This window comes from Myxine glutinosa, chromosome 1 (assembly GCF_964187855.1).
Source record: "Myxine glutinosa chromosome 1, kmMyxGlut1.1, whole genome shotgun sequence".
Lineage (NCBI taxonomy): Eukaryota > Metazoa > Chordata > Myxini > Myxiniformes > Myxinidae > Myxine > Myxine glutinosa.
The window spans coordinates 226,793,308-226,808,135 of NC_136261.1; the positions used below are offsets into that span (position 1 = coordinate 226,793,308).

General features: G+C 44.6%; 1 protein-coding gene across 1 annotated transcript in view; it reads left to right on the top strand.

The window, feature by feature from the left end:
• Nucleotides 1–219: 219 nt before the first annotated feature.
• LOC137434688 (protein patched homolog 1) overlaps nt 220–14,828 on the top strand; it is a 211,590-nt gene continuing 196,981 nt past the window's right edge. Inside the window, exons 1-2 of the mRNA XM_068127838.2 lie at nt 220–600; nt 5,586–5,778. Coding sequence (XP_067983939.1) covers nt 475–600; nt 5,586–5,778 — 319 coding nt within the window. The 5' untranslated portion in view covers nt 220–474. The remainder of the gene's footprint in view (nt 601–5,585; nt 5,779–14,828) is intronic.

Below are 14,828 nucleotides of genomic sequence, written 5' to 3' on the forward strand. Positions count from 1 at the left end.
CGCCTTGGGCGCAGGAGCGGCCGGGCTGGGTGGGTTTCGGTGGGAGGGAGTTGGGGAAGGGGGGGTCGGAGTTTGGGTTCGAAGGAGGGGGGTGCGGGTGAAGGAGCGGGATGGGAGCAGGGAGGGAGATGGAGAGAAGCATGGAGAGGGAGAGGGAGAAAGAGAGACAGCGAGAGCGAGAGGGCGGTCCTGCATTAGCCGCCAAGTCGAATCGCTCTCATTCACGTAAGGGCAGCCGTCCAGCCTGGACGCAGCTCTTCCCCCGGATCCCCCTCCGATCTTTGTCCTCCCTCCGGTCCGGTGCTCGACCCTCGTTCCATGTGCGACGGACACACGCGCACTCAGACACACGTACCGACTCCGTGGATGCCCCGGTTCGCCTTCCCGCTCCGGCCCGCGCCATGCCGGCATCTCGAGAGCCAGCGCTGGCCCTGAAGGCTCCGGCGAGGGCCCAGCGCCCGGTTACCGCTCGCCATGGCCTCGGGCAGTAGGGTCGGGGATTCGGCGACCTGGGCCGGGACGTGTAACGACGCTCAGCGCGACCTTCTGCAGCGGCCGAGTTACTGCGACGCGGCGTTCGCTCTCGAACAAATAGCCAAAGTGAGTGCCGCTCTTCTTCTTCTTCATGCTGCTATTCATCTCCACAGTTGTATTATTTATCATTCCTTGAATCCTCGGGGTTTTCCTTCCTCGGCGCGCGCTCAGCTCGTTTAACGTTCGTGTGTTTAACTTCCCGTTCGTTCTCCCGCGCCTTTTCACCACCTACTCCTGAGGGAAGACGACGCGGCGTCTTTTTGTCTTTCGCGCTTAATTGCTTTCGGCGCTGAGGAAGGTGGAAGGAGATGGAATGGGAATGAGGTCGAGGACTCCGGGGCTGCTCGCAGGGAGGAGGAGGTTGGGGTAAGTTGTTGATGCGAAAGAGATGTTGGTGACCGACTGAACTGAAGCGACGTCAGGGACGAATAGAGAGACACAGAGCTCAGAGGAGCTTCGTGTCCGCCAGGTCAAAATTCACGACGGCCTCGTGCAGCCTCCTGGAGCTGGAAGTGGAAGCGCGTCACGTGTTGCGATTTTTGAAGCGAACGTTCTTACGAACCACGTGCTCTCGGACTCGCGCCACCCGGCGTGAGGACACGCGGCGAGTGAGGGTCGGTTTTGGGGATCGACCCGACCCTGGGAAGCCCGTGGTGGTTTGTCGGGACTCGGGAGATTCGCGGTGTCATGGCCGGTCCGTTCCGTCCGCCGTGGTGTGCGCCGACTGCCGGAACACGCTGGTGCGTCGGAGTGCTTTCATCGCCGCGCTTTCCCTCACGCCGTACCACGTGGCTCGGATACAAAGCGCGAGCCCGCTGCCATGGAAGCGCCTGAGATGCCTAAAGCGAGGCGGTGTGTGTTCTGCGTCTGACGCGCTTGTCATCAAATATATGGGATCGCGCGTTGAAAATCCCATCAATTTTGACGAACTTTGCACGACGATATCTTTTGGTGAATATTTCTAGCTATCGCTCTTCCATGAGCCTCGACCATTTGTTTGATGACGAAATCTGTTGTTAAAAGTGACGTCATGCCCGCTGCTTGTCCCTTCTTGTCCGCATGGTATTCATATTTTCTTTTCTACAGTGAGGCTTATAAAGGAGCTTCGAATGAACACATTAAATACCAACACAATAAAGGGTGAGGAGACATTGCACCTTTTTATGAACAGGAAGGACGTAAACACACACTGATCTTAGCAATATGTGGGATTTTAATATGAGCTCATACGATAGATTAATGTAAATGCTCGTCGGGCCACCCATATTCACACTTACATTCCTAAAAGGGATGGGTGGGGTGTAATTGGTGTGTGTGTATGTGTGTCTGTATGTGTGTCTGTATGTGTGTGTGTGTGTGTGTCTGTATGTGTGTGTGTGTGTCTGTATGTGTGTGTGTGTGTCTGTATGTGTGTGTGTGTGTCTGTATGTGTGTGTCTGTCTGTATGTGTGTGTGTGTGTGTTTGTATGTATGTGTTTGTATGTGTGTCTCTATGTGTATGTGTGTGTGTTTGTATGTGTGTGTGTCTATGTGTGTGTGTGTCTGTATGTGTGTGTGTGTGTCTGTCTGTATGTGTGTGTGTGTGTATGTATGTGTGTGTTTGTGTGTGTGTGTTTGTATGTGTGTGTGTGTTTGTATGTGTGTGTATGTGTGTGTGTGTGTGTGTTTGTATGTGTGTGTGTGTGTCTCTGTGTGTGTGTTTGTATGTGTGTGTGTCTGTGTGTGTGTGTGTGTATGTGCTTGCATGTATGTGTGTCTGTATGTCTGTGTGTGTGTATGTGTGTCTGTATGCATGTGTGTGTGTGCCTGTATGTGTGTGCGTGTGTGTCTGTATGTCTGTATGTGTGTGTCTGTATGTGTGTGTGTGTCTGTCTCTGTGTGTGTGTGTGTGTGTGTGTGTGTGTGTGTGTCTGTATGTGTGTGTGTGTGTGTCTGTATGTATGTGTGTGTGTTTGTATGTGTGTGCGTGTGTGTCTGTATGTCTGTGTGTGTATGTGTGTGTGTGTGTGTTTGTGTGTGTGTATGCATGTGTGTGTATGTCTGTCTGAGCAAAGGCCCCACCTTAATGTTTTTCAGTAGTTTACAATAAAGATAAAAACATCCTGTATTTAAACATGAGTAACAATAATGACCGTAAACTGTATTCGTGATTTCACATACACTGTAACTACACTGACAAACGGTAATTTTGGAAGTCAGACCTTGCTACCCATTTTTAATATTAAGCCCTTGCTGCCCCAAATAGAGAAGTCAAACTACACCTATGGGACTTACCGGCACCCATTCCTGTGAGTGTTTGCCCACACCGCCTGTGGTTTTAGGTATGCTGCAAGGTCTACAGGGCTCAACTAGCATGCCACAACATCCCAACTGCCCCTTGGCACTGTTTGACAAAGTTGCATAATTTAACTATGACTTATCAATGTCTAAATACCCCCAATTTGATTATTTTACCTTGAATGTGCATTATCTCCAAATTAGAGATAATCTACTGCAATCTATATTGTACACAAAAAGGTGTTTGAAACATTAAGACACACACACACACACACACACACACACACACACACACACACACACACACACACACACACACACACACACACACACACACACACACACACACACACACACCTTTATGTAACAATGAAAGTGTGTTATAAATCTTGCATTCCAAATATAATGATACATTATGAAAATGTATTTTCAAACTATTCTGAATTTTTAATCTTCAACATGTTAAAATGGGTCGGTGAGACACACTATTTTTAAGACCCAATGTCATCGGATTGTCCATTCATCCCCCCTGAGCCACACCAGTTCCTGAAACGTTCTGTGTCAGACAGTGAGTGAGTCTGCACAGAATCTCAGATCTACTGTAATCTATATACCCCAAGTGTAAGGTGTGCACAGAGGGAGCTGCAGATGGAGGAAATGTTGAGTTGGATCTCGGAGATGGCGTGAAGCTGGAAGGTGTGAACACATTTTGCTACCTCGGAGACATGCTGAATGGAGAAGGTGGATCAGACTCGGCAACGGTTGCTGGAGTGAGATGTGCATGGAAGAAGTTTCGGGAACTGAGTGGCGTGCTGACGAGGAGGGAAGTGTCATTGAAGCTGAAGGGAAAGGTGTATGCTGCATGTGTGAGAAGTGTTCTGATTTATGGGAGCGAGACATGGGTAATGAACATAGAGCAGCAACGAAGGCTGGAAAGGGTGGAAATGCGAATGGTTCGGTGGATGTGCGGAGTATCGTTGAGAGAGGAAGACAAATGATGAATTGCGAAAGATGCTGGGAATATTGCCTGTGATTGATGCTGTGAAGAGGAACAGGTTGAGATGGTTTGGTCATGTGTTGAGGAAGGATGAAAGTGACTGGTTGAGAAGAGTGATGGAAATGAATGCAGAAGGAAGTAGAGGACGGGGAAGACCGAGAAAGACTTGGCTAAAGATGGTGGAAGAAGAAATGCGGGCAAGGAGGTTAACAAGGAGAGATGCAGAAAATAGGGCAAAATGGAGAAGATTGTCATGGGGACCGCAAGGCTAACCCCCGCTCTAGCAGGGAACATGGCCTTAAAATGCCTGTTGTTGCTGTTGTTGTTGTATATACCCCAGTGAGTCTCACATTTATAAACACTGTCTTGTTATCTACTGAACTCCTGGTGTTGGCCTAATGGTTAGGGTGGCGGTTTGGGATCCTAAAATCCTGCGTTTGAATCCCGTTGAATTAACACCAAATGAAGTTGACTCAGCCTGTCATCCTTCCGAGGTCGGAAAAATGAGTACCAGATAACTGGTTATGGAGAGGTATGCATCAGCGGCAGATGCGCCTACAGAAAAATGATGCAACCAGCAGCCAGGTGGCTGCGCACGAACCACCCACCACCACCATCTACTGAACTGTAACGACCCCTTGATTCAGTTGAGGCCTTGCCCCCAGATTGAAGAGTTATATACTGAGCCCTAACTTTCTAGTAGGACTCTTATTGGGGTTTTCAGTCATTATGTCTCCTTTATGGCTTTTTGTATGAAGCTTACTTTACACCACGTGTTGTTTGTTGTAGGGTACTTGGTCAGACAATGAGAAATATCACTTACTTGGTAAAACCTCAATGATTACGCTTTTAAAAGAGTGCTATGAGCTATTTTTTACCATGAATATTGATAAATGGAAAATCAATCTGACAGTGATGAATCAAACGGTGCCAATTAAGGAAATCCTTTACCAGTTAGCTTACTTTACGCAATTATACTGGGACACATTTGAACTTAGTACCTAAAAGGTTATTGGAGGTTTGTTTCAGGCCTGCTTATAGGTATGCAAAGGTATGCCAGTGCTAACCTCTGTCTTTGAAGCTGTGAAGAGTCCTGAGACCAATGAGATTCTAAACATTATTCAATGTCAGATTTTAAAGAGAACTTAAATTATTATAAGCAACATGTAAACATATCACTGAAATCATGAGAAATCACGATGAAGAAATGGGAACATACGTGACGGCTCACATTTCACATTTAAAAACTCCATACACACACTTTGGGATCCTATGGAGCATATGCGTCACACAAGATTGCTCAAAAGTTTCCCCAAATCTATGGAATATATCACAACGCAACTGTTGCATTTGAATTGGGAGTGCAATATTGTATCATCTATAGCTGTAAGCTGTTGTTAACCCAATTGTCCAACTTGTGTATCATGTTAGGCTACACTATTATGACCCGGTTAAATTTGTTATACCCTCTAAAGGTGTCTCAACTCGATTTGGGGAAAGGCAGGTGAACTGCTCTGTCAATGATAATTGCATTTTCATTGCTCGTTATATCATGCCTCATCAAATTATTTTTCTACAGGAATCATCTAATAAATCTCTGCTGTAGGGTATTTAGTGAGCTGCATTATTGGTGTTTTTAGTGTGCTTTGATTTAATTGTTGCTGTTTGTACATCGTACTCATGTGTGTGTGCATGTGTGTGCGTGTGTGCGTGTGTGTGTGTGTGTGTGTGTGTGTGTGTGTGTGTGTGTGTGTGTGTGTGTGCCCACATTTCTCAGGGGCGAGCAACAGGGTGGCGTGCACCTCTTTGGCTACGTGCTCGACTGCAGGCTCTTCTCTTTGCCCTTGGCTGTCGCATCCAGGCCCACTGTGGGAAGGTCCTTTTCCTGGGTCTACTTATATTTGGGGCCTTCGCTGTGGGACTACGTGTTGCTGCTATCGAAACAGACGTTGAGGAGTTGTGGGTAGAAGGTAAGACATCAAGCTTTATACAGTACAACAAAATTGTCCATCTCTCTACTAGTGTTTGTCATATATACATCTGCTAGGCCATAGATCAACACACTAATCACACCTCATAGTGGTGCCGTGTTGTCTTTCCTTCCATATTCGTATTGTTACGGGGTCCTCCCCTATCCCCTGGTCTCGGTAAACCTCCGAACCCCGAGAGGGTCCCCGGCAGAAAGATATGTTATCCTGTGGTGAAAATGAATAGTGAAACCACACCAATGATTATAAATGAACAAACTTGTATTATAAGTCACACACAGGTAATACGGTACAGCAAATGGCCATTAAGAGTGCACTCTATATATCTCTTATATACAGTCAGTTCACTCACGGCGCGGTCAGCGAGTGCAACGACTCTCCTCAATGTCTCTATGACTTTTCCCAAGGCGAATGGGATTCGCTCCAGCGGCCGATGGAACGAAATCCGGTTGAAGCCCGAATCTCGCTCTCCACTCGATCTCCGAAGCGTGTACAGTGGGCAAGGGTGCTCTTCCCGCCAAACTGTACAACGGCGCCCTCCAGAGGCGCACCTTCACTGCTCCCTCAGCAAACCGCAACGTAATTGGAGACGAAGCGGTCGCACACACCCATTCCCGGCAGACGGTAGGATGTTGGGGTGAAGATGACACGAGGCAAACCTTCACAGGTGTCCGACGCATGGGGTGAAAGATGGCCGATGGCTCTGCCTTGAGCCGATGCAACGAGGCGAGGATTCGTCGGAATCTCAGCGCCCCAAATCTGTCTACGCAGATTTCTCCACTCCAGCAAATATTCTTATCGCTGGATGTCCCTTCCAGGAACTCAAAATCCCCTCGCGGCTGTCGGTAAACCTCGCTCGTTCCCGAGCGCTGACGTCATGCGTCTTCTCCGACTTTGCTCGCGCCGCTTCCTCCTCTTCACCTCATTGTCTTCTTGTTCGGCTTCCTGTATCATTTTAAGTTAACCTTTTTTAACTTTTAATAACTGTTCATAAACAATAAACCTTAGGAAGACAATAATAGTACGTAGAATCCGAAATCTTTCAAGTGGAGGAAAACCACAATAACGGAAGTTACGAATCCGTAACAGTATCTTCATTCATTCAGGATTTACAATGATATTTGCGAAAACACTGAAAAGCATGTATTAGCCCATCAAGCCTGTATTGTCAAACCTTTTAGGGCCTATGTACATATCGACAAATGTCAGCCTCTTTCCACAAAACTTCATTAAAAGAAAACTATCGTAAGCCACACTGCTCTTCTATAGAACAAAGTATTTTTGTTTTGTTTCACTTCATTTTTTTGAATGTTTTTTTTATTTTTACTTTTTTATATAAAAATTTACTTTTTCACAAACTTTTCTTCTTTCCTTTTAACTTTCTTCCTTCCACTTTTCTCATTTTCCTTGATTTCTTTTCTCTGCTATGTGTTTTCAGATCTGCGCCTGCTCTTAGCTTGCCTCCCTACATTGTGGCGCTATAATTGATGTTCCCTCATTTTTCACTGTTCAGATCAGCAGGGGAAATGGAGTTTTGGGTAAAGTAGGAAAGGGAAGGAATAGACATGTTTAACCAAACACTTTTTCACATTCAAACGTTGTGGATGGGGTGAAATGCAGAGGTTCAGTTGAAAAATGGAAGAAAAGCAAGGATGGAGAAGCGAGGAAGAAAAATGCAATTATTTTAATCTCTACTTTAAGAGCTGTTTGTCTGTCTGTGTGTCGCCATTTTTCTCAGAGATGGCTGAATGGATCTTCATCAAACTTTCAGAGGTTCATCAGTGAGTGCCTGGGAGTGTTTTGCCTCCTCCCCCCCAAAAATGTTTGATTTTTGGGGATTTAAAAAAAAATCGATCTGTCATGGGAGTGGGGAAGTGTGTAGGGACCCCACTCCTTAGTGGGTGTAGGAAAATGTTTTAGGCCCACAAAAAATACACCGGGCAATGCCGGGTACCCCTGCTAGTGTTTTAATAAATGGCTGGAAATCGGGGATGAGAATGTAGAAGTGGAAGGTAAGCAAATTTGGAATCACACACTTATGTCATTTTAGAGATTATTGCTTTAAATATCTTTATTTTCAACATTAGGTAGATACCAGTATGGTCTGCGTTTTATGGAGAGCATTATATAATAATTATCATCAGCAAAAGATCAGGAATAATGCTTAATGTCTCACATGATGGCTATTTGGTGGAGTCTAACGTTCAAACTCGTGACCTGATGACCCAGCATAAATTGCAGCCACCTTTAATGTCTCTCTAAGTAGTGCTGTCATCATCATTGCAAAGGAATCAAACTAGTAACCTTGTGCAAACCAGCTTTGCGTGCATTAACCGCTGAGCCAACCAGGCATGAAACTGCCCACAAACAATGTCTTTTGCAGCCCGAGAAGGTTACTTCCTGGGTAGCGGTACTGCAGCGCTGCAAGGTTTTCATATATTTTTTTCTGAAACGCCTGGCTTTCCCCTTTACATGAGATCACCTCCTTTTATTTTCCCCAGCCCACAGTCATTCCGGGTGATTCTGAACTCCGATAAGGTTCCATTGGCCAGGGGGTAATTACTCCGTTTGCAAACTGCCCCATGGCTAATTATTTCCTGTGTCGGCTGTGTAGTGCATTTGAGCGGCTCTGCTTTGGTTTTTCTCTAATGCCAGCAGGCTGTGGCAAAAAAGATTGTGTGTGGCATGAGAACCCAGACACATAGAAAACGGGTCTAAATGGCATCTATTTTATGCTCCCATGAGTTGAAAGGAAATGTGCTAAATGTCTGGAGTTTCTATTTTAAAGGAAGACAATGGCTGTTGCTGTAGGTGTACCATTTTGAGAACTTCCAAACAAGATCGTTTATTTGACGTCCAAAAGCAAACGTGGGTGAAAAGAAAAGGAACGAAGCGCGGCTGGCAGGCCAGAGGAAAGTAAACAGGCACTGCTATGTCGGCTGCCCTGGGGGAGGGGAGGCGCTGAGCAAGGTTTCTGGCAGGATAATTTGATCTGGTGCTCCCTGTGTGGTCCCGATCTCGCGAGCGTCCCCCAGCAATTCCCTCCCTCCCACTCCTCTGTTCGTCCTGCACTTCCACAGTTCTTACCCCCCCCCCCCCTGCTCACCGCGTGCTTCCAGTCTCCATCATGGCTTCCCTGGCCGCCCTCTCTCGGCCTCTTGGCATTGGGAAGCATCGGTCCGGCCAGGACACTTCGTGAGAACTGCATCGCAGCCTGTGCCGGAGAGCTCATAAAGAGTGGCCCATCTTGAAGGCCGATGTACCCGTGAGCCCCACAAGAGGCTCACATAGTCTGTGGTCGATTTGTGCCGTAGCAGGCTTTGTTTTTGCACGAATGTAAAGGCTCCTTTCCCTCAACCCCATCCCATTCCATTCTCTTTTCTAATGCTTTCTTTAGCTACTCCTCCCTCTAACCTCTCTTCTCTCTGCTCCTTCACACTCACAATTCATCAACCAGCTTTTTTCTCCCTTATTCATCCTCTACAAGATCGATGTTGATGTAAATGTATCGAAATCCACGTGATAATTCCACACTGCTCCTTTTTGGTGGTGTTTCATGCATAGCCAATTTAGTATCCCATTTGAATAATAATAATAATAATAATAATAATAATCGTTAATTATTTTTCCATTACTTTAAACAATTTTAGTGATTGCACCCTGCGTGTTTTCCATTCCTTAAAATTGCACAACTTTTCATCTCTCAAAAATGTGCATTTTCGAGGTGTGAAAGTACTGTAGATAATATTTGGCCTCACACGAATCGACGTAATAGAGGTCGAGAGGAGGAAACACATTCATTTACGTGTTGTGATAACTTTGGATAGGGAATGGGAGGTTGGAGACAGGGGCAGCCTCAGCTATTCTGATAACCAATCAGCACTTGATTATGAATGGAAACGTCCATGCATATCAGAGTTTGGGTCAGTTGTAAGCCTCAGAAACAGCATATTTTTGCATCTATAGTCACACAGGCCTTGGGAGAAGGTTTGTTGTTAATTTTTTTTGCCGTTTAGTCAAAACGCTGACTGTCCCATGACTGCAGGTGTGAGATGTCAGTTTACTGTGCAGCAGAAAACATGAAAGGCAAAGGCGCATCATCAGGGAGTGAGAAGGCCAAGCTGGAGATAAGACCATTTGATGAATGTCCAAAGCCCTTTCATTACCACAAGGAGCCAATTGCCCTGGAATCCTGACTTTTAGATGTTTTCAGCTTATTCAGCTTTAAACATATTGCAGGACATGTTAAACTGTGGGCCTTACTGACTGACACAGAAATAAGGTCATCTTCGACTTACTCCATCCATGTTCAGTCGTTTCCATTGAAATGTTTCATTTCAGTTGCTCAAAAGATTTCACTTCAGTTTTCAAACTTCTTCACAAATATATCTTCATTATTTGAGAAGCAGATTGATTGTGAGCACACCGATTGTGATAAGGATAGCTCGTCTAGCAGTGTGCTCGCCATTGAGGTGTCGTACCTAGTTTAATCATCAGCAGGATCAAATTAACTATAAAGTACCGTTCTGATTATGCTGGCAGGGTTGTGGAATCTTGGAGTATGCCGTCCTTTCTCTTGCGATGAACATTTAACTGTCCGTCCTGCATTTATGTTGTGGGTGTTAAATATCCCATGGTATCTCACAAAATTGTAGGTTATTTTGTCCGAGTAACCTCGCCAGATTTCCTGCTTGTATACATCCACAGCGATGTCGACGTCGTCAAATTATGTTAACTAGTGAGGTCACCCGTGGGAATCGGGGCATGAGGTGTATCGTTGCGATCGGTGCAGCCGTTTTTGCGGTACCCGGGACAATAACGTTAGGCGGGAGTCCAAACCTGAAAATGCTGGAGACCAAAGCTGAAATTTGAAAAGCATTATAGCCTATTTTACTCCAGGGGGTCCCAGGATTACACACCCAAAATTTTGTTGCGATCGGTTCAGCCGTTTTTGCGGTACCTGGGAACGGACGGACGGACATTTGGTGAATTATAGTAAGATGGGAAGGTTGGGGTTACTCCATACATGATAATTATATCGAAAGATTAAGTTAATGAAGTATGAATGTCAGACAAAACAGTCATGGTGGGACAAATCCTCCTTGTATATCTTTGTATAATATCCTGATGTGATGACTATGCTATGGAATCAATAGAATCATCCACTAAATATGTTCCACTTTGACAATATGTCTACTATGTTCCACCGTCATTCCTCATGAAGTTGAATTCAATATTTCATACACCTTATTATGGGATGGGGCTGGAAAGATGGCCTTGAGGTACGCACACTGGCCTCGAAGCTGACTAGCCTGGGTTTGAATCCCAACCCAGCTATAAAATGTCATTCCAGAGTTTCATAGGGGGGTGATTCATCAATGTGTGTGCTGTCCCTTGGATGGACGTTAAACATTTGTTGGTGGACATTAAAAATCCCACGGTGTCGTTCGCAAAGAGTATGCGAGCTATCGCTGGCATCCTGGCCAAATTTCGAATTGCTGTCCTAACTACTGCTGGGAAGGCATTGCAAACTACCCAGTATAACCCTTGCCAAGAAACTGCTTGAGCAGCACTGATGCTCTGTAAAGGGTATGGTACATCAGAATCAGAATTACAGGATGTGTAGTATCTGTGTCAGATACGGACGAGAATTTTGTCAGCAAGGCTTGTGAGTGTAGTTTTATAAAATAAATAAATAAATAAAGTGTGCAGTCTTACAGCAAGTGATAATGAGGTGAACCGCAAGTGCACTTCCAGGCCATGTGAATTTCTTCACGAAGGGAGTGAAAAAGTTTCAGAGCACAAAACATCGCCTTTGTTACAATGACATCAGGAAACTCACCCAACCCTCAGGAAGAATGTGTGACATTGGCTAGATACCACTGAGAAAAGGACTAACATGTGTGTCGAGTTTTCCTGGCGAAAGATTCTCCTCTCACAGTTGGGGGGGGGGGGGGGGGGGGACTTTTTGACAACCCTACATAAAAGCCACACTGCCGTCTTAACTTATTTTGCTAACACGCTCGATGCTGCTAAGGTCTCATTGTCTGACTTGCAGGCAAGCATTGGCAGAATAATTGCAACAAGTGATGCCAATAAAACAATAGTTGCAAAAGACAGGTGGTTGCAGTTTCAAGCAGATTTTCATTGTAACGTACACCCAAATAAATGCACCAAACCTGTGTTTGCTGAAAATAGTGGTTCGTTGTAGTTTTTGCCAGTGAGAATAATGGTACAAAGGGTACTAAAACTGCATAGATACAGTCACATGAAAAAGTAAGTGCACCCCATGTAAAGTTTTGACTTTTTCAACATATTTCAACATACAGCTATTTGATCTTCATTTCAACAATATTGATAGATAAAGGTGATATAATATAACAAACATAATGAAACATTTACATTTTGTAGTCCATTGTATAATTTAAATAAACATAAATGCAAATTTCGCATGTGGAAAAAGTAAGTACACCATTGGCTCTGATAGGTGGTATTGCCCCCTTTGGCAGAAACGACCTCAATTAGGCGTTTCTTATAACTGTCCACCAGTCTCTGACATCGACTGGGAGAAATTTTTGCCCACTCCTCCATGCAGAATTCTTTCAGCAGTGCGATGTTTGAGGGGTTTCTTGCATGCACAGCTCGTTTCAAATCCCTCCACAACATCCCGATGGGATTTAAATCCGGGCTTTGACTTGGCCATTCCAGAACCCTCCATTTCTTTCTTTTCAGCCATTCCTTGGTGGATTTACTGGTATGTTTAGGGTCATTGTCATGTTGCAAGGTCCACCTTCGGTTGAGCTTCAACTTGCCGACAGATGGCCTCACATTATCCTCAAGCCCCCTCTTGTACAATGAATAATTCATAGTGGATTCTATGATGGTGAGCTGCCTCGGCCCTGATGCAGCAAAGCTGCCCCAAACCATAATATTTCCACCACCATGCTTTACAGTTGGTGTCAGGTTCTTGTGGTCAAATGCTGTCTTTGGTTTTCACCAAACATGTCTTCTGGTACTGTGGCCAAATAACTCTACCTCTGCCTCATCTGTCCAGAGCACATTGTTCCAGAAGTGCTGGTCTTTGCCTAGGTGTTCATTGGCAAACTTTAGTCTTTCTCTGATGTTCTTTCTGGACAGCAAAGGTTTCCTCCTGGCACACCTCCCATGTAGATCAAATTCGTGCAGGCTCTGTCTAATGGTAAATTCGCGCACTTTGACTTCAACAGTGGCAAGAGCTACCTGTAGGTCCCGTGATGACATTCTGGGGTTCTTAGAGACTTCTTTCAGCATCTTGCGGTCTGCTCTCGGGCTGACCTTGCTGGGGTGGCCTGGCCTGAACAAGTTGGCAGTTGTTTGGAATCTTCTCTACTTGTAGATGATCTTCCGGACAGTCGAATGATTGATTTCAAATTGTTTGGAGATCTTTTTAAATCCCTTCCCAGACTCGTCGGCATCTATAACCTTCTTTCTGAAGGCCTCAGAGAGCTCTTTTGATCTAGGCATGGTGACGCCGCACTTTTCAACAACAAAGAGCAAACCAAACTAAATGTCTGAGGTTTGAATAAGACAGGTTCCTCCAAGATCCTCTCCAACGATGTTCTAATCATTTCCACCTGAGCTGGTGCACCTGATTCTAATTTTAGGTATTTGAAGGAGTGATAAATGTAGGGGTGTACTTACTTTTTCCACATGCGAAATTTGCATTTATGTTTATTTAAATTATACAATGGACTACAAAATGTAAATGTTTCATGATATTTGTTATATTATATCACCGTTATCTATCAATATTTTTGAAATGAAGATCAAATAGCTGTATGTTGAAATATGTTGAAAAAGTCAAAACTTTACATGGGGTGTACTTACTTTTTCACGTGACTGTATATGTTGACGTACGTTTTTGAAAGTTTGAAGTGTTTATGTCCCCATTGCGTTTAGCCTAGTCTTGTGCAGTGCTTCATCCTTTCTCCCTCTTTGACATGTGGCGAGGGTTGTTTTTCTTTTTATCGAAACGGTAATTAATTATTAGTGTTACTGACAATACAAAATATACGGTATTCTGGATCCCGGGTGCCAATAAGCTTCAATTTTTCTACAAATTATATGGAATGTGCTAGGGTGTCTACAATCAGGATGACATGAAGCACTCACTGTCTTTGCAACTACTTTTCTTGAGTTTCAAGGGTGGCTTTCTATATTACAATATCCACCTTTGACAATCAATATAAATATAACGTTTTTCAATTCTTTGAAATATTTGAAAACATTCTCATTTTGATTATTAGGCCTAACGTTTTATTATGCCTGGTGGGATGTCAGCTGCTCCGCGCAATGACTATGGTGGATCGGGGGATGCTTGTAGAGTGTAATTTCGGAGCACTAAGTTCCATGCTAATTTTTCTTTACCATGCCCAAGGCCTTGGCACTGAAGGAATTTGCGTGCCTCTGCACTGGCAGTTATTTAGCCACCTAAATGGTCCCTCCCTGGAGGCTGGCAGGGGTCCTTCGAAAGAAGCTTATCTGTTGATTCTAAAAACTTTAGGCATGGACCCAGCCACAGTGCTGGGCAGAAGGAAATGATATTGCTTTCACAGAATGGTTCGAAATAAGGAGGGCAAATCATTCATTGCATCTGTTTGTTTGTTTTTCTCCCTCTGTTTCTCTGTTATCGTTCTATTTATGAATCGTTAATCATCTGGTTTTTGTGTATTTTCTTTTCTGTTAATAGCCCATTGCAGTGGTTCCCCCTCTGGAATAGGCATTCTAAAGAAGTCAACCATAGGTCTTTGCACTGGTACCCTATTGTGAGATTGTAAATTCCCTGTTAGTGTTTGTGTCGAGCACAAGGTGTAAAATAATGTCCACTTAGGATCCTAACTCGGCAGAATTTGCCAGGGAAACCCCCAAGAGCCTTCTTGTATGTAGAGTTTCATCAATTGATCACATCAAATTATCTTTTTAATTTCTATTTTCTCAACAAATGCGTGCACAGTGAACTGTCATGCTGCGGCATCTCTTTTCCTGAACTGTAA